The 25,200-nt window shown below is 38.2% G+C and overlaps 1 protein-coding gene across 2 annotated transcripts in view; it reads left to right on the top strand.

The window, feature by feature from the left end:
- Positions 1-16,980, top strand: part of CENPC (centromere protein C) — a 69,467-nt gene extending 52,487 nt beyond the window's left edge. The window contains exons 14-19 of one of the 2 annotated variants that reach the window (XM_054728745.1): positions 1,394-1,498; positions 2,287-2,415; positions 5,914-6,009; positions 7,863-8,017; positions 12,139-12,235; positions 16,816-16,980. In XM_054728745.1, coding sequence (XP_054584720.1) covers positions 1,394-1,498; positions 2,287-2,415; positions 5,914-6,009; positions 7,863-8,017; positions 12,139-12,235; positions 16,816-16,904 — 671 coding nt within the window. In that variant the 3' untranslated portion in view covers positions 16,905-16,980. Of the gene's footprint in view, positions 1-1,393; positions 1,499-2,286; positions 2,416-5,913; positions 6,010-7,862; positions 8,018-12,138; positions 12,236-13,342; positions 13,552-16,815 lie in introns of those variants that run through there. The other variant, XM_008158730.3, reaches the window with a different exon arrangement.
- Positions 16,981-25,200: the final 8,220 nt, after the last annotated feature.

Genomic DNA, 25,200 nt, shown 5'->3' on the forward strand with positions numbered 1-25,200 from the left:
AGACTATCAGATGTGGTTCAATAATACAAATTCACCTATATGCTTTAAGGAACACTTAAAAACAAGTTTTAAAATAAAAGTTTGTTAAAGAATTAGATAGGCTAATGTAAACAAAAATAAAATAGTGCAATTTTAATATTAGGCAAAGTGGAATTTAAGGTTAAAATAAAAGTGTTGAACGAAGGGTATAGAACAGTGGTCGGCAAACCGCGGCTCGCGAGCCACATGAGGCTCTTTGGCCCCTTGAGTGTGGCTCTTCCACAAAATACCACGTGCGGGCACTCACGTACAGTGCGATTGAAACTTCGTGGCCCATGCACAGAAGTCGGTTTTCGGCCTGGGCGAGTCTATTTTGAAGAAGTGGCGTTAGAACACTCAAGGGGCCAAAGAGCCGCATGTGGCTCGCGAGCTGTGGTTTGCCAACCACTGGTATAGAACATACAATGACATGAACAATTTATGACGAAGATAGAAAAATTAAACAACTAGTAACTAAAATATGTAAGAAAAAAAAAATAAGAAAAATCAAGGAGATTTTCATTTAAACAATACAGTTAGACTGGGAGATTTAGACAGCTATAGCAAACAAAAAATAAATAAGAACATAGGAATTTGATTATATAGCCAGCTTAGTATATAAAACTTTGCATTGTTCAAATAAAGTGAGTGCATAATGTGTATTATACACACAAACATATGCACATATGACTACCCCAATTTACACATTTCCTATTATGGAGCATTTAGATGGCTTTCAATTTAAATTTTTGTTTTCTGTTTCTATTATAAACAGTACTACCATAACTGTTCTTTTACCTATAGCTTTGTCCATTTTTGTGAACAAACTCATTTATTCGAAATGAAATTTGAGTCGAAGAGTGTTATGTATTGTCAAATTGTCTTCAATCATTTTACATTTCTACCTAAAATACGAAAATTCCTATGTACCTTTAACCTTTTGCACTCGGATGTCGAGATTAAAATTACTCTTTGAATGTATCAATAATTTGAAATATAAAAAAATCCAAATAAATAAGTTTGTATGAAAAGAAACTCCAGTTTTTTATTCTACTGCCGCGCTTTGTAAAATCTGGGGTATTTAAAAAATTAAATCCCAAGTAGAATAAAGGAATCGAGAAAAAAGCAAGCAAGTGCAAAGGGTTAAACATCATTAACCCTGGGTATTATCAATTTTTTAAATCTTTGCCAATCTAGTAGCCTAGTTCTTCATTGGCATTTCTTTAATTATTAGCACAACTTAATTATGTTTTAACCTTTTTTTTAATGTTTTGTCTAGAAGCATTGTTAGTGTTCTAGAAGGTTCTTTCTACTGCCAACTATCATTCAACTAAACATTTATATGTCTTCATTTTTGTCTAATATCTTTATACAGTATTGCCCTCCAACACACCAAACCTGCGCAGGACCAAGAGAATACGATTGAAACCTTTGGAATATTGGCGGGGGGAGCGAGTAGATTATCAAGAAAGTGAATCAGGTAAAAATTACACTTTAATGTCTGAGAATAAAAAAAATAATCATGAAGATTGCTACAGTTTACTTGTATACATTATCTGCTAAGCATTGTTCTACATATTTATTCATCATATCCCCAAAATGTAACAAGAATAGATTGAGATCCAGATTTCTCTAATTACTATAGAGATGCTGATTTCTTTTTCTTTTTGGTAGTACTTTGAGTGTGTGGCTTTATAGAGTGTTATTATTTCAGTACCATGTAACAAGGTTTCTAATTGCATAAAATTAAGCATAACTCAGAACATGAGAAAATTATAACTGGCACAGATTAAGTATTCCTTAAATATTAATCTCATTCCATTTCGTCATCCTATATTTCTACAGCAATGGTAGAGGGTGGGCAAGAAAGTATAGTCAGTGTTATCCTGAAGTTATTTCTTCTCTTTGATGGATAAATCTAAAGTCAAAGGACTAAACTCAGATGTGGATTGCTATAATTATTTTATTGCTGCCTTTTGTTTGTTTGTTATAAACCTTTATTGATGACTGTTGTTTTTAAGCAACAGAGGTCATTTAACCATTTTTTTCCATGTAATCATTTAATCAGTGCTTCTAGATTTAGGATAGTAGAGTCATTAGTGAAATGGGTTGGTATTTATGTTATTTGAAGTACTAGTTATAAAATATAGCAATAATAATGTATTCTTTTGTATTTTGTAAAGAAATTGCTGTAATAATTTAGAGTTCTTCAAATTTTTCACTTTCCCAGGTATAATACATTTATCCTTTTTTGTTATTAAATTTCAGGAGGATTTGTAATTGGTGGAATATTGTCTCCAGAAACAGTATCGTCTAAAAGAAAGGCAAAAGGAGAAACGAAAAAAGCCAAGCAGAGAGTTAATAGGAAAAGGATCTGTCTTGATAACGATGAAAGAAGTATGAACTTAGTTCTGAAAATAACATTTAGATTATTTTATAAATAACAGTGCTTTGAAAAGTAGCTTTTTTCTAATTTTGAAATTACCTATGAAAATTTCAGGTGTTAGGGTAAATCACTTTTTATTGATTTTTATAGAAGAAGGAAGGGAGAGAGAGAGAAACATCAATGTGAGAGTGAAACATCAACCGGCTGCCTCCTACATGCCCCCTACTGGTGATTGAGCCTGCAAGTCGGGCAATGTGCTGTGATTGGGAATTAGGTCAACCTTTCTATGCACAGGAAGACACCCAAACAACTGAACCACACTGGCCGGGGCGGGCAATTCACTTTTTAATGTCCTCTATTCCCCCACCCCCAAATTTTGAAAGTAAACTGATTTAATTTTTTTAATTTTTAGATTCTTTAATGTATTTTTCAATTACAGTTGACATTCAATATTATATTGATTTCAGGTCAACAGCATACAGTAGTTAGATATTTTTATAACTTAAGAAGTGATCCCCTGATAAGCCTAGTACTCTCCTGGGACCATATATAATTATTACAATCTTATTGACTATATTCCCTATGTTGTACTTTACATCCCATGACTCTTTTATAGCTATCAATTTGTACTTCTTAATTCATTCATCTTTTTTTACCCAGCCCTCCACTGACACCACCCCCACCCCTCAAAAATATGGCAACAATCAGTTGTGCTCTGTATCTGTGTCTATTTCTGTTGTTCATTTGTTTTTGTTTTTAATTTTTTTCTTTATTGATTAATGTATTACATATGTGTCCTTATCCTCCCTCCCTATTGCCCCTTCCCCCACTCATGCCCTCACTCCCCTGATGTCTGTGTCCATTGGTTAGGCTTATATGCATGCATACAAGTCTTTGGTTGATCTCTCCCTCTTATCCCCACCCTCCCCTACCTTCCATCTATGGTTTGACGGTCCGATAGAGATCAGTGTGATTTTCGCCATAAGTTGGAACCCACCTACATAAGCACCTACGTCACTCACATGGAGCACATACACAGCAGTAATGAAGTGAAACAGTAAAATAAAATTAAAAGAAAGATAACAATTCCTGACCTTTACTTGTGGTAAATAAATAATAAAAAACATAAAGTACATACGTCGAAATGACGGAACTTTTTTTTTTTATAAATAAATGGGAGATGGCGACATAACCACGAAATGACGTACGTCGAGTCCGATGTAACCCGAGGACTACCTGTATATGTATCACAATTTATCCATTGGTCTATCTATGGACACAGGTTACTTCCATATCTTGGCTAGTATAAATAATACTGCAATACCATAGAGGTACATAAAGCTTTTCGAATTAGTGTTTTAGATTTCTTTGAGTATGTTTTTTATCTCTGTGTAAATTCTCACTAATTACATCTATTTTCCCCCCTAAGTTTATTGAGTATCCTTATAATCAGTATATTGAACTCTAACTGCTAAATTGCTTGCCTCCATTTCATTTAGTTTTTTTCCTGAGTTTTGTCCTGTTGTTTCATTTAGGGCATGTTTCTTTGTCTCTTCATTCTGGCTGGCTCCCGTTGTTTTTCTCTCTACATATTAGGTAAATCCTTTAAGGCTCCTAGTCTTGGCTGGGTGGCATTATGTAGTAGGAATTCTGTGGGGTCTAGTGGCACAATCTCTCTGGTCACCTTAGCTGGTTGCTCCAGATATGTCCCTTGTGTGTGTTGTATGTGCCTTTATGTTGTAGTTGAGCCTGCATTGCTCTTGGCTCATCAGTTGGTGGGATTGACTCTGGCTGACTAGCTGTGTGGAATGGCCTTAACTATACCTGACAAAGTGTTATGTGGGGTCTTGCCCCACAAAGTGGGATTCACTGTAGCAGGACTGTGGTGCCTACTGAATTCATCCTTTGGGTATGTTGTTTATAGAACTAATTGTGTGGTGCTCTGGTACTGTCTGAAGCCAGACACTGTGTGTGTGAGTTCTGGAGCCTCTTGGGAGGTACTCTGGTGCAGGCCCAGGTCAGCCGTTACCTGTGTCCTGCCTGGGCCATCTGGTAAGAGCTACAGTGTGATCTGTGATTGGTAGTTGCTTGTGCTGAGCTTGGAGGCACCAGGGAGAGGCTATGCTGCAAACTGAGGCCAGCTATCACTCGTGCTGGGCTTTGGATCAGCTGTCACTGTTGCAGGGCATGCCAAGGCCAGCCACTACTTACCTGTGGTTGTGGATCTTTGAAAGATTTTAGGGAAGTCCCCAGCACTGACTGAGGCAAGTTACTTGCGTGGAACAACCCCTGAAAGAGGTTTAGGCCTGGTGCAGGAGTTAGGTGGGGTAGGTTCTCAGGGAATCAACGGGGGGTGGGGGAGGTGGCGAGTGTTGTTAGCCAGGAGACTCAGACTTGGCATCCACCTGCTCCTGTAGGCTTTGCGTTGGGAGGGCTCAACAAAGGAACAATGGCACTTTTGTCCAGAGAGAGTTGCCCCTCCAACCTTTGCCCTGAAGCCAGACAATTCATTTTCTCCTCTAATGTCCCAAGTACTTTTTGAGTTGCTGTCCTGACTCAACCTTAGGGTAAATGTTTGTGAATGAGTGAGTCTATGCTTGGGTTTGTATGGGTCTCCAGTAGCTCTCTGTCTCATCCAGACAGAATCCCCACTGATGTTCACAGATATTCTGGGGACTCATTTTTCCCAGCACTGGTGCTCTAGAGCAGCGGTCGCCAACCTTTCGGACCTCACGGAGTTGGCGACCGTTGCTCCAGAGTGGCAGGCCTAGTGTGGGTCTGGGCCCCTCTCACTCTCCACAGCTAAGATAAACCTCCTCATTCTTAACACCACATGTAGATACAGGAACACCCCACCCCGTTGCATGTCTTCACTCCTCCTACCAGTCTCCATGTGGCTTCTTTTTATATCCTTAGTTATAGGAATTTCTGTTCAGCTTGTCTTCAGGTGGTCCTCCCGGGTGGTGGTTCCATAATTTAGTTGTAATTTTGCTGTGGGTATGAGAGGTGGAGAGCATAGCACTTACCTACTCTGCCATCTTGATGGGTAGTCCAAACTAATTTTATTCTTAAAAATAAAAATCATCAATAGCATAGTATAAAACATTTCCACATTAGTAAATAGCCCTGTCAAATGAAGCTAACCTTTTTCATATGGTTAAAATAGACTTTTTGATGAATTCTTTCTAAAGGGTATTGCATACTTCCGGCTCTCTTAGAGAATATGCAAAACCATTTAACTTCTTGATGCAAAAGTTCAAGAGTTGTCACGTTTCAACAGGCCTACAGAAAATAAGAAATTTAGGATGTTTGCTTTTATATTAAATCATTATTGTTTTGGAGTTATTGTGAATCAGAATGTTCATTTATAAGTAGGAAGAGATTGTTATGCCTCTGGCAATTCTTCTTTACAACTTGTCCAAAGCTGTATTTCATACTAGATTTTTTTTTTTTTAATTGAAAAGAATTTTAAGTTAGTAGCTTATATTTCAATTGTATTTCTTTTGCAGAGAAAGAACTAGTCATAGATCTGAATATACCTCTGGGAGATCCTTTGCAGCCAACGAGCGTAAGGGACCCGGACACAAGAAAGATTATTCTCATGGGTAAGATCAGGAATGATATTGAATATGCTTAATTTAATAGCTAAGAAGTACAAACTGCTGGCTTGATGACCTGCCCACTTTCTCTTTCTCTTCCTAGCTCTTTCTGAGCCAAAGTCTAGTAAACGGTCTAATTCCAATTAGCAGCCCATATGAGGAACATTCTGGAGAGCATTGACAGCAAACAACTTTCAGGGGGCATATAGCACCATGCATTTATCCTCTGGGATTCAAGTGCTACCATCAGGACTGTTGCCTTCCCCAGTAGGAAAACCAGGCATTCTTTGATGTAGGGACAAGGACTGTTTTGGGGGAACTGTAGCAAGTTAGCAGGCAGACACTAGGATACACTCTTACTGTGAGACCAGAAAGGAATTGTGGGCAGGATTTAGTCTTCTTGGCAGTGAGATTCCAGTAGTGATACCTGGGACATGAAACCTTTGAGAGGATGACTAGCAAGTGCATCAATCAGCCAAACAGATGCCACTTAACCTTAGGGTTGACACAAGGTCGTAGAAACCTGCTGCTATATTGAATAGGCATTAAACAGTTAGTGTTTTGGATGACAATGGGAGGTCCCAAGGAATGCGTATAGTGTGATGGGAGTAAGTAGGAGACACTAAGGTATTTACCAACCAGGCAGTGTTTATATATATAGGAAATATTTAAATATTTAAACAACTGTTATGACTGTTTCAGTGAGTACCAAGGACAATTTATCCTAAGTCACAGAACAAATAGGTCCAACTAGAGAAGCTATAAGATGTTCACACTTAAAAACATTGCTGTACTGCACCAGGTTAGAAAAGTTGTGAGTATTGTTAGGAGTTCATCACTTTTTGTATGTTTCTTGAGTCTGTGTATTTTCTATATCCTGTGTATTTTCTATTTCTAATATGAGATATAGAAAACATTTCCAAATATCCAAGGAAATAGAAGCTGATGATAGAAGAATGTATTTATTATAGAGCTGCAAAATTTTATGAGTAAAAAGAAATTCAAAAGGGAGATAGTAATTTGTGAGCAACAGTTAGAACTCCAGTTACTTAGAGCCTTTACCTGATAAATAAAAATCTTATTTAATAATCAGTTAAGCAATTGCAAAGGACTCTATTGGCATGGTAATGGTACATTTGTATTGTGGGCTATGTTAAACTTTTAAAATGTATGGAAGTTTTTCTTTGTCTTGTCTCTTAGCTACTTTTGTTTTTCATTTGAGCTATAATGGAAAACAATAACACTGCCATTATTACTATTATTATTATTAAAAGCTAAGACTTAAATGTTTACTTTGTGCCAGTGTTTTAAATACTTTACACAAATTAACTCATTTGATATTTAACATAGATGAGCTATTATTATTTTATAGAAAAGGCAATGTAAGCACAGAAAAAGAATAAGTAACTTGGCTAAGGTTATACAGCTTGTAAGACAGAATTTGACATCTGGCATTCTAGCACCCGAGTCAATGATCTTGATTTCATTTCTTTTGTCTTTCTAAGGCAGGTTTATTTTATTTTATTTTTTATATACTTTTTTATTGGTTTCAGAGAGGGAGGGAGAGAGATAGAAACATCAATGATGAGAGAGAATCATTGATTGGCTGCCTTGTGCACAACCCCAACTGGAGAGGCGGGGGGAATCCAGCCCCCAACCCAGGTATGTGCCCTTGGCTGGAATCAAATCTGGTACCCTTTAGTCCGCAGGTTGACGCTCTATCCACTGAGCCAAACCTGCGAGGGCCCTAAGGCAGGTTTATTTCTAGTAATGAATATTGTAATTATGTGTATATATGTTATATTGTTGAGCAATATCATTGCTGTTGCTTTATACTTATATTACTATTTTTCCCTTAGAGCTTTTAAGGCCACGAGATACATACACATTTTCAGTTGAGCAGGATGAGTTGAAAGTGTATAAAACATTGGATACACCCCTTTTTTCTACTGGAAAATTGATATTAGGGCCACATCAAGAAAAGGGAAAGCAGCATGTTGGCCTGGATACATTGGTGAGTGTATTTCTCCATATATTTTTGTTTTGGTACATTTTTATTTTATTGGACATGATGAGGCATTAAAAATGCTATTTCTTTATAGTGCCCAGATAATTTTTTAAAATTTTGTTATATCTGTTTAGAGTTAATCAACCAATGGTTATTTAAAAGTTCTTTCTAAGTGTATAGCAGTGTACCCTTGAAATTCAGAAGTTTAAGGAATGGTCTTTACTTGAGTGAATCTTAGAATATTGGTTTGCACAGAAATTATTAGAATTTTAGTCTTGGAGGTGGTTATTAAGATTTAGTCTAAATTTCACTTCTTCAATCATGCAGTTTAGCGATAGAGGTTAAAAGACTTCTTCCAAATCATGTAAGTAGTTAGTAGCAGACTGGAAATTGGGAGCTAGTATATATGATATTTCTGCATTTTGAGTTTGAAAATTATAGAATTTTAAAATCCCTTTAAGTTTTAAGAATGTTTAATATTATACCAGCATTTAAAAAATGTTACATCTAAGGCACAATTTTCAGAAGTAACATTTCAGGAATCTATGAAATCATGAGTTACTGGGGGTAGTGCATTCAAAACAGTTATTTTTGCTGAAAAAAAAATTAAAGCAAACTGAAAAAGGAAAAAAGAGCATCTGGACCCTTGAGTTTATATTAACAATGAAAGGCAAATTGAGAGGCAAGGAAAGGAAAAGGTTCACATGAGAGTCAAAGAGTAATTTATTACTATATCAGTGTAACTAGAATCCAGATGTAACATATTTAAAAAAAATTGGAAGCCAATCTTAAAATGTGATAGATCTCCCAAGTGTTTTAACTAAAGCAGTAAAAAGAACACATTTAACTAACTGAAGTAATAGATGATCCCTGTATAATCATTAAGGAACAATTAATGAGGATGAAGCTTCATCATTGAACTAATAGCAGTTACCTATTAAACTGTAATGCCTTTATTATACAAAAGGAAATTTGAATAGTAAGTACTTGAAAGTGTCTAACATGGCCAATATTCATGGGCAATAGAGGTTAAAAAACTTCTTCCAAATCATGTAAGTAGTTAGCAGCAAACTGAAAATTGGGAGCTAGTATATATGATATTTTTGCATTTTTAATTTGAAAATTATAGAATTTTAAAAACACAGGATACTTTATAATTACTGAATTAGTAGAAATTATTGGAAAACATTTGTACCCATTGACCTGTGACTCACAGGTCAGAAATTTTTCCTAGGAAAATAAATGAAAGTTAGGGAAGCTGGGCATATGTACTTATTCACTGTAACATTGACAGCAATTGCAGTAGTTAGAAACCATTGAATTGTTCTGCAGGGAGAAAATTATTATATTTACATTTTGACTTAGTAATGAGATAAACCATTATCCTATATAATAAAAGCCGAATATGCTAAGTGTCCGACCATTTGTTCGACCATTCGACCAGTTGCTATGATGTGCAGTGATCACCAGGGGGCAGACTCTCCGACCGGTAGGTTAGCTTGTTGCTGGATTGGGACTTGGGCAAGATGGGCCGGACATGCCCAAGAGCCCTCCCGTGTCCCCTCCCTGGCCCTGATCGTGCACCAGAGGGGTCCCTCGGCCTGGCTTGCGCCCTCTCGCAACCCAGGACCCCTCGGGGGATGTCAGAGAGCTGGTTTCAGCCCGATCCCCACAGGGCAGGCCGAGGGACCCCACTGGTGCACAGTATGATAATAAGTAGTTATTTGGCACTTACATGTTCCAGGTACTGTACAGAGCATTTTTATATGAGTTTAAATGTATATTTTTTTGAAGAATAGTCATACAAGCAGACCTTGGAGATAAGCATTTAAGTAAACTGTGCAAGGTAAAATATGGGGTATGAGAGTACTTTCAAGTACTTACTATTCAAATTTCCTTTTGTATAATAAAGGCATTACAGTTTAATAGGTAACTGCTATTAGTTCAATGATGAAGCTTCATCCTCATTAATTGTTCCTTCATTTTATTTCTGCCTACAGTTTAGAAATGGAATGACAAAAACTAGAAGAAACTGTAGAAAGATAATATGTTTCTTAGTTGATTATAGTTGATTTTTCTTCTAAATATTGCCTTTAACTTTTTATAATGAAAATTAGATCTTTTTTTTTTAATAAAAAGGGGAATAATTTTACATTTTTAAAACATGAAGCACACTTTTAAATATAGGGTTTTTGTTTGTTTTTTGTCTTCACCCCAGGACATGTTTATTAATTTTTGGAGAGAGAGAGTCATCGATCAGTTGTCTTCTGCATATGCCCCAACCAAGGATTGAACCCGCAACCAAAATATGTGTCCTGACTGGGAATCAAACACACAACCTTTTGGTGTACAGGACAATGCTCCAATCACCTGAGCTAGCCATCCAAGGTCTAAATATAGGTTTTTGGTGAACAAAAGAAGGATAAGATGGAGAAATAGCAAAGGTCATTAACTCTTAATTCAAACTTAGTGCTAGAGAATCTGTTTGATAGAGAGGGAAGCAGTCATATAGTTCTTAAAATTAATTCACACAAGAACTAACAAATTATGGTAGCTTTTCCAGAAGAGAAAAAGAGATTAAGAAGTAGAAAAATATAGAAGTTAAGTGATGTGTGAGGAACGGAAATAAAGCAGGAGAAGAGAGAAAATAACCAAATGAGCAAAGTGTAGAGATATTTGAAAGCTAGGCAATAAATGTTCCCAAATATAAAAACAAAAACAAAAAAGCGACAGCAACTTACTTAGAGGAGCCAGTTTCTTAGAGAAATGTCTGATTCCAGGCCTTTAGCTGAACTTGGAATATTTTTATCAGACCTGGTAGCAAACTTTCAAAGACCTTGATGATTGAATCATAAGGTCTCAGTATCTAACTTGAAGATATTCTCATTGGAGAAAGATATGAAACCTTGAATATTGACCACATCAAAATTACAACTAAACTACAGAATAGCCACCATTCAAAACCAGAGAATTAAAGAAGCCACACTGAGACTGGTAGGAGGGGTGGAGACAACAAACTGCTGGTCCCACACCCACATGTGGCAGATAAAAATTGGGTGGTAACGTGCTCCTGGGTCTGGGAGAGGCCACGCGCCCCTGGACCCGGGTGTGGCTGGGTCCCTGGGTCCGGGTGAGACCACGCGCCACTGGACCCGGATGAGGCTGGGTCCCTGCGCCCGGGTGAGGCCATGTGCCCCTGGGTCCGGGTGAGGCCTTGCGCCCCTGGGTACGGCTGAAGCCTGATCCTGGGTCCGGGTGAGGCCGTGTGCCCCTGGATCCATCCGGGTGAGGCTGGGTCCCGGGCCCGGGTGAGGCCACGCGCCCCTTGGGTATGGGTGAGGCCACGTGCCCCTTAGTCCGGGTGTAGCCGTGCCCCTGGGTCCGACCGAGACCAAACCAGAGGGAGTCAGACCTCCGTTACCACCATTTGTCCACCATCCAGAGCTGAGGGGTCAGTGCTGACATGTACACATAAGGAACTGGTGGACATTGAAATTGGGTCTCAAAAGAACTGTTGGTCCAGAAAGAAACTCACTACAGACTGATTCATTTGCCTGTCAGCATAACTATTATTGCTCGTCTCACATTCAGTTCTTATAAGTATATATCTAGTGACATATGATCTCGCTCATCTAGGGGAAATGATGAACAACATAGACTGAGGAACAAGAACAGAACCAGAAACAAGGAGGCATCGATCGGACTATCGGGCCTCAGAGGGAGGATAGGAGAGGGTGGGGGGAGGGGGAGAGTTCAACCAAAGGACTTGTGTGCATGCATATGAGCCTATCCAACGGTTAAGTTCAACAGGGGGTTGGGGCATGCGTGGGGAGGGGGGTGGGATGGGAATGGGGGGATGAGGACAAATATGTGACACCTTAATCAATAAAGAAATTAAAAAAAAAAAATTGGGTGGTAAGGGCTTATGCTATTAGATAGGGCCCATCTAGGTAATCCAGGATAACCTCCCATCTTGAGGTCCTTTTTGCTATATACCATGACAAATTATTATAGCACATGGACATCTTTCAATGGCAGTTATTCTACCTACCACATTTCTGTTTCTTTGGAGTATAGTTGTTGTGATGGTTCAATTTGAAATGAGATTTTAATTTTGAATTTTACAGGTTTTTTATGTTAACTTTGGTGACCTTTTATGTACCTTACATGAAACATCTTATATAATAAGAACTGGGGATTCATTCTATGTTCCTTCAGGTAAGAGTAATTAAAGATATTTTCTTTCACATGGTTAAATATTTATGAAGTTGCTCATGAGCACATAAAAATGAAGTATGGTCAAAATGAAGTGTGATGTGACTGATGCCAAAGAAGTTTGATAAGTATTTTCTTTGAATTTTGTACATTAGTGTTTCGATACATGAAAATTGAATGAGGTAGTTTCTTTATTGCTGAATATGAAAAACTGTTGTTGTATCCAGGTTGGAGGGAAAATTATTTCCCTTGTGTTATCTCTAAGACATTATGTAGTCAAACAATTTTTAGCAGTTTATTTTAAACATATAGAATAGTATGGTTCATCAGTTATTGAAGAACACAAGTCTTTGGAAATAGGAATTTTAATTTGTTCATTCATTCATTTGACAAATGTTATTGAAAGTCTGTCAAGCTTTGCTCTAAGAATGTGGGATATATAACAAAACGCAAAAATTCCTGCCCTCATCAAGCTTACATTCTAATGAAAGAAGACAGTAATAGTAGTTATGTTTGTATAGTCTTTTATGTGTGTCAGCACTGTTATGAACACTTTACATTTATTAACTTAGTTCATCTTAGTATGTATCAATTTCTAATACATAGGAAGTTACAGTATGGTACTCTATGCTATGAATCTGCCTTTGTTTGCTGTTAATCTGTATCTTACTTTAGCTATTATTTATTACCTAATTTATTTAAGAGTAGCATTTGCCCATTTTTTTAACTTTGAGATTTTATTTTACTAAACATTTTACCTTTTATATTTACCTATTTATACATATGTCTAGTTTAAGGGAATCCATAGCAGTTCCCAAACCCTAGTAACCATTGAGCTCAGAGAGATTTTATTTTCTTGCATCCTTGTCTAATTTATTTTTATGTTTACTATCAAAATGATGTGAAATTTACATCCTTTTAAGCCTTATGTGGATCACAGGGGGTGGTTAACTCTTGGATTTTTCAATTAATGGAGTTAAGTAAGAGGTACTTTGAGTTAGATGGATTGATTTTGGGTACCATATATTTTAACTGTCTTAGTCATGGCCAAACATTTAATCAAAAGAAATGATCTTATGGGAGTAAGTTTTAATTTTATTTTCTTATCACTTCTAGGTAATTATTACAACATCAAAAATCTTCTGAATGAGGAAAGTGTTCTTCTTTTTACTCAGATAAAAAGATGAAAGATGAAGCAAAATTTAAATACATGTATATATATTATATGCATACATGCATACACATATATAATAGTTTATGTAGTTGGGACATTTGACTTGTAATTATTTGTGATGTTTTAAAATAAAAATTTTATTAGTTTTGTGTGTACTTGTATCTGGTAAATATTTCAAACTCCTATATGTATCTTCTAATTTCTCCATGAATATACACAAAGCCTGTAATGATGCCCATATTCTTAGTATTTTAATACCATAAGAAGAATGCCAAAATCACTGTTCCCACAGTGAAATATAGGGCATTCTTCTTTGTCAGAAGAGATCTGATTAATGTGTCCATTCAATTAAAAATATTTTCCAAATATGAATTTTAAGTCACAAATCAAAATAATCCAATAATAGAGAATTGTGGTAAGTGGTACATCTGTATTACTTTTCTAGGGCTGTCGTAACAAAATAGTACAAACCTAGTGGCTTAAAATATCATTGTCTCACAGTTTAGGAGGCTAGAAGTCTGAAATCGATATGTTGGCAGGGCCATGCTCTCTCTCAAACTTGTAGGTTTCACAATAATGCTTCTGCTTAGAACCTATCTTCCTATTAATAGAATCAGTGTGATGGTCATTGCAGAATGACTCAGGCTTTCTTCTTACTATGCATTAAAGATGATGTAGAAAACTGAAGAGATTTAGGGGGGAAATGGTTAAATGTCAGAAACAAGTTGCTAGCAACTATTTCTGAATTTATTTTAAGAAACTCATACTTATCCCAAAATCTTAGTTTCATTTGTCAGAATTATAATTCAACAGTATGTTTTAACTTTTGCTTTTATTTTTAAAAATCAGTGTAAATGTGTCACTTTTCATATGAAACTTGCTCTGGGATATTTTTACTATTATATTGCCTAGTGTCTCCATAAGAAGTTTAAGAGTTTGATATGTGAATAAACTTTTTATTACTAGAGAAACTGGTATACTTGCTTTCCAAGTCAAGAGTTATATGACCGGGTGAGGCCATGTGTCCCTGGATCCGGGTGAGGCCTCGCGCACCTGGGTCCGGGTGAGGCCATGTGTCCCTGGATCCGGGTGAGGCCTCGAGCACCTAGGTCCGGATGAGGCCATGCGCCCCTGGGTCTGGGAGAGGCCAGGGGGTCTTATACGCCAGAAAATACGGTAGTTTTTTAATGTTTTTATTAAATCTACTAGAGGCCCAGTGCATGAAGATTCATGCACTCGGGGGCGTCCCTCAGCCCAACCACCCTCTCACAATCCAGGACCCCTTGGGTAGAGTCCCTAGGCCTGGCCTGAGATCAGGGCCTATCAGGTCTTTCCTTCCCCGGTCTGCAGGAAGCTGGTCCCACCCCCGATGCTGCCACTGCTTGCCATCTGTGCAGCACTGCCTTCCCTCCCCTGCCACCGATGGCCTCCCTCTGCAGGCGACAGGCTGGGGTGCAATGGATTGGCTGGCCTGGGCCTCCCTCTTTCTTTGCTGGGGGGTGGGGCCAGCCATGAAAGGGGCTGTCTGCCTACCTGATTGCCCCTAACCACTGACCTACCTGCCTGATCACCCCTAACCACTGGTCTGCCTACCTGATCACCCCTATCCACTCTGACTGCCTGCCTGATTGCCCCTAACAGCTTGCTTGGGGGCGGGGCCAGCCCAGTGAGGGTCTGTCTGCCTACCTGATCACCCCTACTGCTGGTCTGCCTATCTGATCTCCCCTAACCACTTGCCTGCCTAACTGTTCACCCCTAACCACTGGTCTGCCTACCTGATCACCTCTAACCACTTGCCTGCCTACCTGATCACCCCTAACCACTGGTCTGCCTACCTGATCACCCCTAACCCCTCTGCCTGCCTGATTGCCCCTAACCGCTTGCTTGGGGGTGGGTCCAGCACTGACTTCCAGTTGGTCAGCCTCTGGTTGTCACAGGAGCCGACCGCCAGTTGCCTGCCATCCATCACAGGCTCCCCGCTGGTGCCCAAGGCCGCACCCTAGCATCGCCAATCGGCTACCCCGGCCTCCCTGAGTCCCGCCCCCCCCCCGCGCCTCTTGGCCAATCGTGGGCATAGCGGAGGTACGGTCAATTTGCATATTACTCTATTATTAGGTAGGATTGGGGTGACATTGGTTAATAGGATCATATAAGTTTCAGTTCTGGATTTCTGTGTTATAAGAATATACAAGAACTGTATATTACACTGTGTGCCCACCACCCAAACTCAAATCATCTTCCATCACCATATATTAGGCTTCCTTCCTTTCCCCACCCCCTTTTCTCTGGCAACCACCACACTGCTGTGTCCATGAGCTTCAGTTTTATATCCCACATATGAGTGAAACATATGGTTCTTAGCTTTTCCTGCCTGACTTATTTCACTTAGCATAATATTCTCAAGGTCCATCCATGTTATCAAAAATGTCAGTATTTTGTCTTCTTATGGCTGAGTAGTATTCCATTGTGTATATGTACCACATCTTTATCCAATCCTCTATCACAGAACACTCGGTTGTTTCCATGTTTTGGCCACCATGAATAATACTGTAATGAACATAGGGGTGCATGTACCTTTGCAAATACATGTTTTTGAATTTTTCAGGTATACACCCAGAAGAGGGATTTCTGGGTCATATGGTAACTCTATTCTTAATTTGTTGAGGAATCGCCAGACTGTTTTCCATAGTGGCTGTACCAGTGTACATTCCCACCAGCAGTGAATAAGGGTTCCCTTTTCTCCAACCTCTCAACAACACTTATTACTTGTCTTGATATTAGCTACTCTTAACAGTTGTGAGGTGTTATCTCATTGTAGTTTTGATTGCATTTCCCTAATTGCTAGTGAGGTTGAACATGTTTTCATATATCTGTTAGCTGATTTGTATGTCTTCTTGGGAGATGAGAAGACATACAAATTCTATTTTGCCTATTTTAAGTCTCCTTTCACCTATGGGTTTTAAAAAATTTTATCATCTTGCCTAGATTAAAACTGTGGAACCTGTGGCCCTTATAGTATTGTGCTATTGCTGTCCTGCTCAGTTTTTTAAATTCTTTATTTCAATTTTTATCCTGGCTCTCTAGGGGTAGCCTCTGTCTCTACATAGCTTAGTAGTCGATCATTTATTTGGACCGAACGTTAAAATCAAACACTAGGAGCCTGGAAGCCTTCTATGCTCTGCTAATGGTTCCCTACTTGGGATTAGAGCCTGTTCTTAACTCTTCCTTTGCTTTTACTTTTGCCATGCCTTCTTGGGTCTCCTCTCTGCACGCATCACATCTAAGTTAGACACGTTCGGAAAGTTTATCTTGGGCTCTTTTATGGCTGTCCTGTTTTCATTATCTTATTAAAATTTATGGCTGCTCTGCTGCTCTCCAAGAACTTTCATTGATTATCTTTTGTTTCCAACTATAGTTCACTGCCTATTAACTGTTGCTTGTCCCTCTTATGTAGGGGTCTGGTTTGAATGCCATCCCATTAGTGGAATATTCCCTATCCCTTGACCAGACGTGAGTTCTCCCTTCTCCGAACCCCCATGACCCTGTATAAGATTAGACCTAGGGAATTTTTAGAATCTTAGTAAGAAAAAAAAAAAAAGGTAAAGTCAAGGCTAGTGTTCTATCTATATACTGAAAAGTAAAGGCTTAGATTTATGTTTATGGAAAAATTCCCTTTGTTCTGGGAAGCAAGTTGGGCTTGAAGCACCAGCTGTGTATGCAGATTGTGCTTACATTACAATCCACACAGTGTTTATTCACAGAGAGGAGTTGGTAGACAATGATCTTCTTGATCTTAAAGAAAATAAAAAAAATCTGAATGTGATCAGATTTCCGTGTGATGTACAAAAAAAAAAAAAAAAAAGGTTTTAGTTTCCTAGGTCTGCCATAATAAAGTACCACAGACTGGGTGGCTTAAACAAGAGAAATTTTCTCACAGTTCTAGACACTAAAAGTCCAAAATCAAGATGTCGGCAGAGTTGATTTCTTCTTGGCTTCTCTTTTGGCTTGATGGTCAGCTTCTTCACATGGTCTTTCCTCTGTGGGTGTTTGTGTCCAAATGTCCTGTTCTTATAAGGGTAGTTATATTGGATTAGGGCTCTCCCTAATGACCTCAGTTTAACTTAATTACTTCTTTTAAAGGCCTTATCTCCAAATACAGTCACATTCTAACTGTGGGTTAGAGTTCTAACATATGAATTTTGCGAGTACACAGTTCAGCTCACAATATTATTTAAAGGAAATATTCTCAGCAGGATTGGAAATGAGAGATTAGCTGAACACAGTTTTGAAGGCCCTGATAATGCCATAAATTATTTTTATTCAATTTTATTATCTCAGTCGACTCCAAGTGAAGTATTTCAGCAATACATTCACTGTCTTTCTTAGCCTATCTGTATTATTACCTCAGGACCAAAATGTCACACTTTTTAATATTAAACTGTTCAGAATATCTAAAAAAAGAATCAACCATGAAGAGTTATCCCTTCCCTACTACTTGATATTTCTCACTTTTAGGTATGTTAATAGATATTTAAAAGCATATCCAAATACTTCAATATAATACAATTAAATATTTCCAGCATTGAATGCAATTTAATTGTACTTTATCTGTGAGGATGCACATTGAAATCCAGAGATGCGTGGCTTGCTGAAATCACAGAGTGAGAAAGGGGCAGATTTGGGACTTTGAATCCAAATCTGATGGTAAGGCCTATTCCCTTTTCAATACTTTGGAGCAAGTAGAAAGTGAATTGAATCATAATGATAATGATAGCTGATACTTAATAGCCACCTGCCATGTTTACCATGCTAAATTAGTACTTTATAGGAATTATATCTTTCCTCCAACCCATGAATTAGATGCTTTCTAATTCTACTTTTAGTTCTTTATTCTGCAGATGAAGAAACTGAGATATAAACAAGATTCCCAACTGGAACCTCAGGTTGATCCATAGCTTTTATCGTTCTCTTAAAAACGATTGAAAAAGACAATTTAGTTGATACAATCTTTAACCTTTCATGAAGCAGCAGTCTCCATTCCCAAATGGGGTAGAAGGCAGGAAGCTTTGGTAGGATAAAGAATAAGGAACAAGGAAGAGAAAAATAGAAAATGAATAAGGAACAAAGAAATAAGTATAGAGCGAAGAGTTTGCTTGGCATTTGGGAATTGGCTTACTGGATGGATATACTGAGTTTCTGGCCAAGCAGAGCATTTACAGGAACATGAAAGTTGCTAAGTTTCCACTTTGGGCCTAGAAATTTACTTAAACTGTTCTTAATCACCACACACACAATACTGTCTCCTTAGTTGTGTGTATTTTATCATGGTCTTTAAATTTATATTTATTGGTCAAAAATATACATGGTATAAAATTTGCCATTTTAACCATTTTTAAGTGTACAATTCAGTGACATTAATTACACTCACAGTTTTATGCAACCATCACCACTATTTCTAAAATGTTTTCATCATCCCTAACAAGAACTTTGCATCTATTAAGCAATAACTCTCCATACTCACTTCCTCCAGCCGTTGGTAGCCTCTAATCTACTTTATGTATCTATGAATTTGCCTATTCTAGATGTTTCAGAAAACTAGAATCATATAGTATTTGTCCTGTGTCTATCTTATTTCACTTAGCATAATATTTTAGGGTTCATTCATGTAACATGTATCAGAATTTCCTTCCTTTTTATTGTGATTTATATACCACATTGTGTTTATCACTTCATCTGTTGATGGATGCTTAGGTTATTTCAATTGTTTTGTTATTGTGAATAATGTTGCTATGAACATTGTTGTACAGTATTTATTTGAATTCTTGCTTCTAGTTCTTTGGGGTATATTCATAAGAGTGGGATTGCTGGGTTATTTGGTAATTTTACATTTAACCCTTTGAAGAACCACTAAACTGTTTTCCACAATAGATACACCATTTTATATTCCCACCAGCTATGCACTGTGGTTCCAATTTGTCTATATCCTTGCCAACATTTGTTATTTTTTTGTATTATTGGTATTACAGCTGTCCAAGTAGGTGCAAATTACTATCTCGTTTTTTTAGTTGTGTTATTGTATCAGAACAAAAAATTGCAATTGGACAAGAAAGTGAAAGTAACTTTTTGGTAACCAGTGGAAGATTTGCATGTCTTGGTGAATCAATATTTTCAAATGAGCCATGTATGATACAAAATCATGTATGAGTAAAAGGTCCATTCAAAGCATAAGAGAAAAATGGATTTTAACATTGGAGTTAAAAAAACTCACTAATATGTTTTTTCAGATGTAACATTGCAACTAACCTTTAAGACAGTAGCACTTACCAAGTTTTGTCATAGTATCAAAGAATATACACTACAATCTAAAAAGGCTATTAAAATACTCCTCCCCTTTTTATATAGAAACAAGAGGCCCAGTGCATGAAACTCATGCATGGGGGGCGGTGTGTCCCTCAGCCCAGCCTGCACCCTCTCCAATTGGACATCCCTCTCACAATCCAGGACTGCTGGTTCCCAAGTGCTTGCCTGCCTGCCTTCCTGATTGCCCCTAACCACTTTTGCCTGCCAGCCTGATCACCCCCTAACCACTCCCCTGCCAGCCTGATTGATGTCTAACTGCTCCCCTGCCAGCCTGTTTGTCCCTAACTACTCTTCCCTGCAGGCCTGGTCACCCCTAACTGCCCTCCCCTGCAGGCCTGGTCCCCCCAACTGCTCTCCCCTATAGGCCTGGGTCCCCCCCAACTGCCCTTCCCTGCAGGCCCGGTCGCCCCCAACTTCCCTCCTCTGCTGACCTGGGCATCCCTAACTGCCCTCCCCTGCAGGTTTGATCGCCCCCAACTTCCCTCCCTTGCAGGCCTGGTCCCTCCCAATTGCCCTCCCCTGCTGGCCATCTTGTGTCCACATGGGGGCAGTCATCTTTGACCACATGGGGGCAGCCATTTTGTGTGTTGGATTGACGGTCAATTTGCATATTATTCTTTTATTAGATAGGCTTAGATAGGATAGAGGCCTGGTGCATGGGTGGGGTCCAGCTGGTTTGCCCTGAAGGGTGTCCCGGATCAGGGTGGGTGTTCCCTTGGGGTGTGGGGTGGCCTGAGCGAGGGGCCTGTGGTGGTTTGCAGGCTGGCCACACACCCCGGCGACCCAAGGGGGAGGCCCTGGTATCTGGGATTTATTTATCTTCTGTAATTGAAACTTTGTAGCCTGGAGCAGAGCCAAGCCTCCTGCTTGCTCCGTGGCCGCAGCCATTTTTGTTGGGATTTATTTATCTTCTATAATTGAAACTTTGTAGCCTTAAGTGGAGGCCAAGGCAGGCCAGTGCTGTGGAAACTTGGCTTCCTCCATCCCCGGGGGCAACTCAAGCCTCCTGCTCTCTCCAGCTCTGTGGCTGCTGCCATTTTTGTTGGGATTTATTTATCTTCTATAATGGAAACCTTTTTAGCCTTAGGCAGAGGCTAAGGCAGTCCAGGGCAGGTGGAAAGCTTGGCTTCCTCTATTGCCAGGGAAACTCAAGCCTCCTGCTCTCTCTGTGGCTGCAGCCATCTTGGTTGGGTTAATTTGCATACTCATTCCTGATGGGCTGGTGGGCGTGGCTTGTGGATGTAGCAGAGGTGTGGTCAATTTGCATATTACTCTTTCATTAGATAGGATTTGCAGTACTTCATTTTTTAAAATTTAATTTAATTGTTTCCATCACTTTTTATCCTCTCTATGCCCTCTACCACTCCTCCCTTTTCCAACTGCATATCTATATGATCAAATTTTCTTCAGATATTTCAACCAAAAAAACATATTGCAATACACTGAATACAGAGCAGTGATAAGACTTCAGCTAAGTGATACAGATTACTCAGCTAACCATCACTATACTAGCTAACTGATCCAGGTTAGGAATCCTTTCTAGTGTATTCTTGTAACACTCTTAGGGCATTATTTAAGGATGGATGTACCTGCAATCCAATGTTCAGTTAGAATTTTTGTTGGAACATTATGGACTTGCTAGTTTTAGTTTGGGGCTGTATTTTAGCTTCAAAGGTAGTGATTTTTTGGAACAATGGAAACAGGAGAATTTTTGTCTTATATGTGCTATGTAAATAACATTATGTTTTAAGTCTGTGAGGGAAATAAAAGTAAACCAGGGATTAGAGAACTTAAAGTGTCCTGAACCGTGGCACTGATACCATGATGCTGTGTCTTCCTCACCATTGCAGAGGGCTCTGCAGATGAGGGTAACTTTCAGGCTCTCTCTCTATCAGCAGTTTGAATGAAGTGAGGGAGATGAAGGAAATGTTTATCTGCATATGAGAATGGAGAGTTAACAACAACAACACTTTATCTCCAACTTAAGTAGTCTGAATTGTATTGATGGCATCTTCAGGGACATCAGTTGTCCTGATAGAAACTAGGAATGATACACGTGTAGAGAATGTACCTTCTACGGAAGAATCCCAGAGAACAGTGCAAGTTTCAGCCTTTCTTTGGGAAGTCAGCTGTTCCTCCGATCATCGTGTCTCATTCATTGACAGCTGTATGTGAAAACATTCTCCCTTTTAATCAATACTGAATATTTGAGTAAATGGCATTTGAAAAAAAAAAAAAAAAGGACCAAATGCAGTCATGTGGTAGTTTTAAATGGAAGCTTTAAATACTATCCTGAGATATACTAGAATTACACTTGTGAACAATGAATGCATTTATACAGCTTTTATAGACATCTAACACACTGCAGTGTGGCAGTGAAACCACAAGATGGCAGGAGCCTAATCTCCAAGGCTTTTCCTCCAAAGTAATGTATCCTGCTTGCGCTAATTAACACCATCATTAATTCAATGGAAGAATTGATAAATTAAAATTAGCTAAAGCTAGGCATAATAGTATATTTTTCAAAAATATTTTAAACTTTTAATAATCTTCATTTCATTTGTGTTCAGGGAACACCAAAGAATAGAATTTGTCTCGCCAAGAATAAATCCACATTTCTCTTTGGTTTAAGAATTAGAATTTAACATTTAAAGTCAATTATCATGAATAGACACAGAGAGGAAATATGCTAAGATCTCACTGAAAGATGAAGTTCATTGTTTTACAGTTTGGTCCTAAATTCTTGTTTAGGGAGCGGAAAACAGAAAAGGGGGAACACTTTTCCACAGTGAATTTGGAAAAAGAAAATTCAGGGTATCTAGTTAGGTAACTTCCCACTTCATAGTGTTTTGGAGGTAGTCCATTCTAATATGTGGAGGAGGAAAGGAGAAGGAGAGGTTTGATGGAAAGAAGTTTGAATTTATACAATAAAAGACAACCTCTCTGGTGTATTGCTATGGCTCTCTATATGTTATTTTTTTAAATCCTCCCCATGATCCTTTGAGATGAGTAGTAATGTTACCATCCTCATTTTATGGTGGAAGAAAGTGGTTAATTCACCAAAGTGCTAGAGTAGTAGAACCACATTTTCAACCCAGGTAATCTGAGTCCTTGCTTTAACAATTCTACTCTATCACCCTTGAACCCAGTTTCAGTTTTTTTTTTACTTGCATATGAAAATATGTTTCATGCATAGTATAAAATATACTAAATTATATTTGAACACAACCTAGTATATAACATATACCATATTGGTCATAAAATTGACTATAGCTTTATTAAAACATGCTTTTTATGTAGTTTATTCTTTTTACAAGACAGAACAAGTTAGAAGCCAGGGAATCTAAGCTACTCCCTGGGCCATTTAATAACATTTTCCCAGGGGTAGGACCTTATTTTTTGAAATGGAAATGATGCTACATCTTAAGAGTTGACCAGCTGCTTTGTGTACCTCCAGCAATAAACTTGGAAGCTTTCCCAAGTTCAAGGCTTTTGAATTGGTGTCTATGTGTATATGTGTGTAAATGTGAATATGTAAATGCGTGTTTCTTTGTGAACTTGGTCATACCGAGAAGGAAAGGAGATTCAACCTCCTTATAGCAAGTAATTGTTTATATGAAATAGGAATCGAAGCTGCCTCCACTGTTGCTGGGGGCAGAAGAGGGTGCTTGTGAATCTTAGTAGTTTGGTTGGTCTTAACCAATATTAACTGAATAAAAACATGTTGCTCTGATTGAAGATGGCAAATGTTGACTGAAATTACAAATTAAAACTAGAAAGTTACATTTAAAAAGCCACAAAAGTAAATAAGAGTGAATAGTATTTAAATTAGTTAAACCTCAAATGATATCTTTTGCAAGTTGGTGGTATTTAGAATTTTGGAGTTATTAAAGCTTAAAATTACACTAAGACTTTTGGTATATCTATCTATCTATCACCTATCTATCTAGAGACATTGAGGAAACCACAGTCGAAGCAAAAATTCCACTGGTGCCACCTGCCTACACCACCCTCTATGCCTCCTTGTATCGGCCTTTACCTCATATTTTGTAAAGACTTTGACTCCTGCTGATGGTGTTTTCTCTCTGATGCCTTTGACCATCCAGTGCTCATTGGATGGCTTAGCCAACACCCAGCCTTGTGGTACTGCTACCCCTGTGTAGTTTACTTTTATCCGCTCTGTGTCATTGTCATCATCTGGATTCTGGTATCTATTATTCTTCTGGGCCTCTCACTTCCTTATTTACAGTTAACTTTTTCTCTCACTTCATAATCTCTTGCCTTTTGTTTTTTCCACGTCTAGGTTTTACTTTTTTCTTACCAGGCTACATCCTTATACAATGTCTGTTCTCTTACCAGGACCTTCTCATTTTTTCCACCAAACTGCAAATCTCCTAGGACTTGGGATCAATGTTTAAGTAAATTCCTTATTCTGCATTGACTCCCCAGCCCTCAGCACTTTTGTCATCCTTCCTCAGCGTCCTACAATACCTTATTTCATCCAGAACAATGTTTTCAACCCATATTGTACAGATTCGGAACCTGGGGCTCAGTGATGTTAAAATCTTGCTCATTGTGCCCTGGCTAGAAATTGGTAGGGCCAAGTCAGGTTTTCTAACTCTGAGTTCAGTGATTTTCCTCCTTAGAAGGTTTCAAATAATTTCAGGAAAATAATATGCATGTTCTTACATATATTAATTCCTTTTGTTCTGAAATTAAATTTTATTGTTTTGCTTTTTGGTAATAGAAGATTCCATGACCTTACATTTTATACCAGCAGGTGGTGCTCTGAACCTATCTAAATAGCTCAAAATCAGTTTCCGACTAATGGTGAAAATTCAACTTTATCAAAGAGAAAGACTTGACCACCATCTAATTTATAGTACCTCTCAGCTGTCACATGTAGCTTCTGTGAAAGTGAATCAAAATAAGGATTAGAATCAAGGTTCTGGAGGGAGAATTTGGATATTTGGGAAGTACATGTATAAGCTTTTCACAAACTACCATATCATTTAGTGCAGGGAACTTTAGTCCCAGGTTTATATGACATCAGGAGGTCTTCAATGATCTCAAAATGTGTCATAAAAATCTTATAAAATTATGATAATTCTCTTTAAGTACAAATATAGATTTTAATGTTCTTAGGAAGGAGAGGAAGCAGCAACTTAGATACATGATAGATTTAAGGAAACTGAAAGAATCACTCCTTTTCCTGTCTAAAATATCCCCATCATGGGTTTTTGAAAGTGCTCAAAAAATATATTTCCTTTTTCTTATAGGTAAGACTTTGAAGGACCCAGTGAACTGCAAATGTGTTATCTAGAGAGTCTAATCCATTATGTCATTCATACTTAGCAATACCACCACAGCAGCAATTAGATTAGCTTCCTTGTCACCTGGTAGTGATTTGAATGCAAAGGACAAAGGCCAGAAAATCAGA

This window comes from Eptesicus fuscus, chromosome 2 (assembly GCF_027574615.1).
Source record: "Eptesicus fuscus isolate TK198812 chromosome 2, DD_ASM_mEF_20220401, whole genome shotgun sequence".
Taxonomy (NCBI): domain Eukaryota; kingdom Metazoa; phylum Chordata; class Mammalia; order Chiroptera; family Vespertilionidae; genus Eptesicus; species Eptesicus fuscus.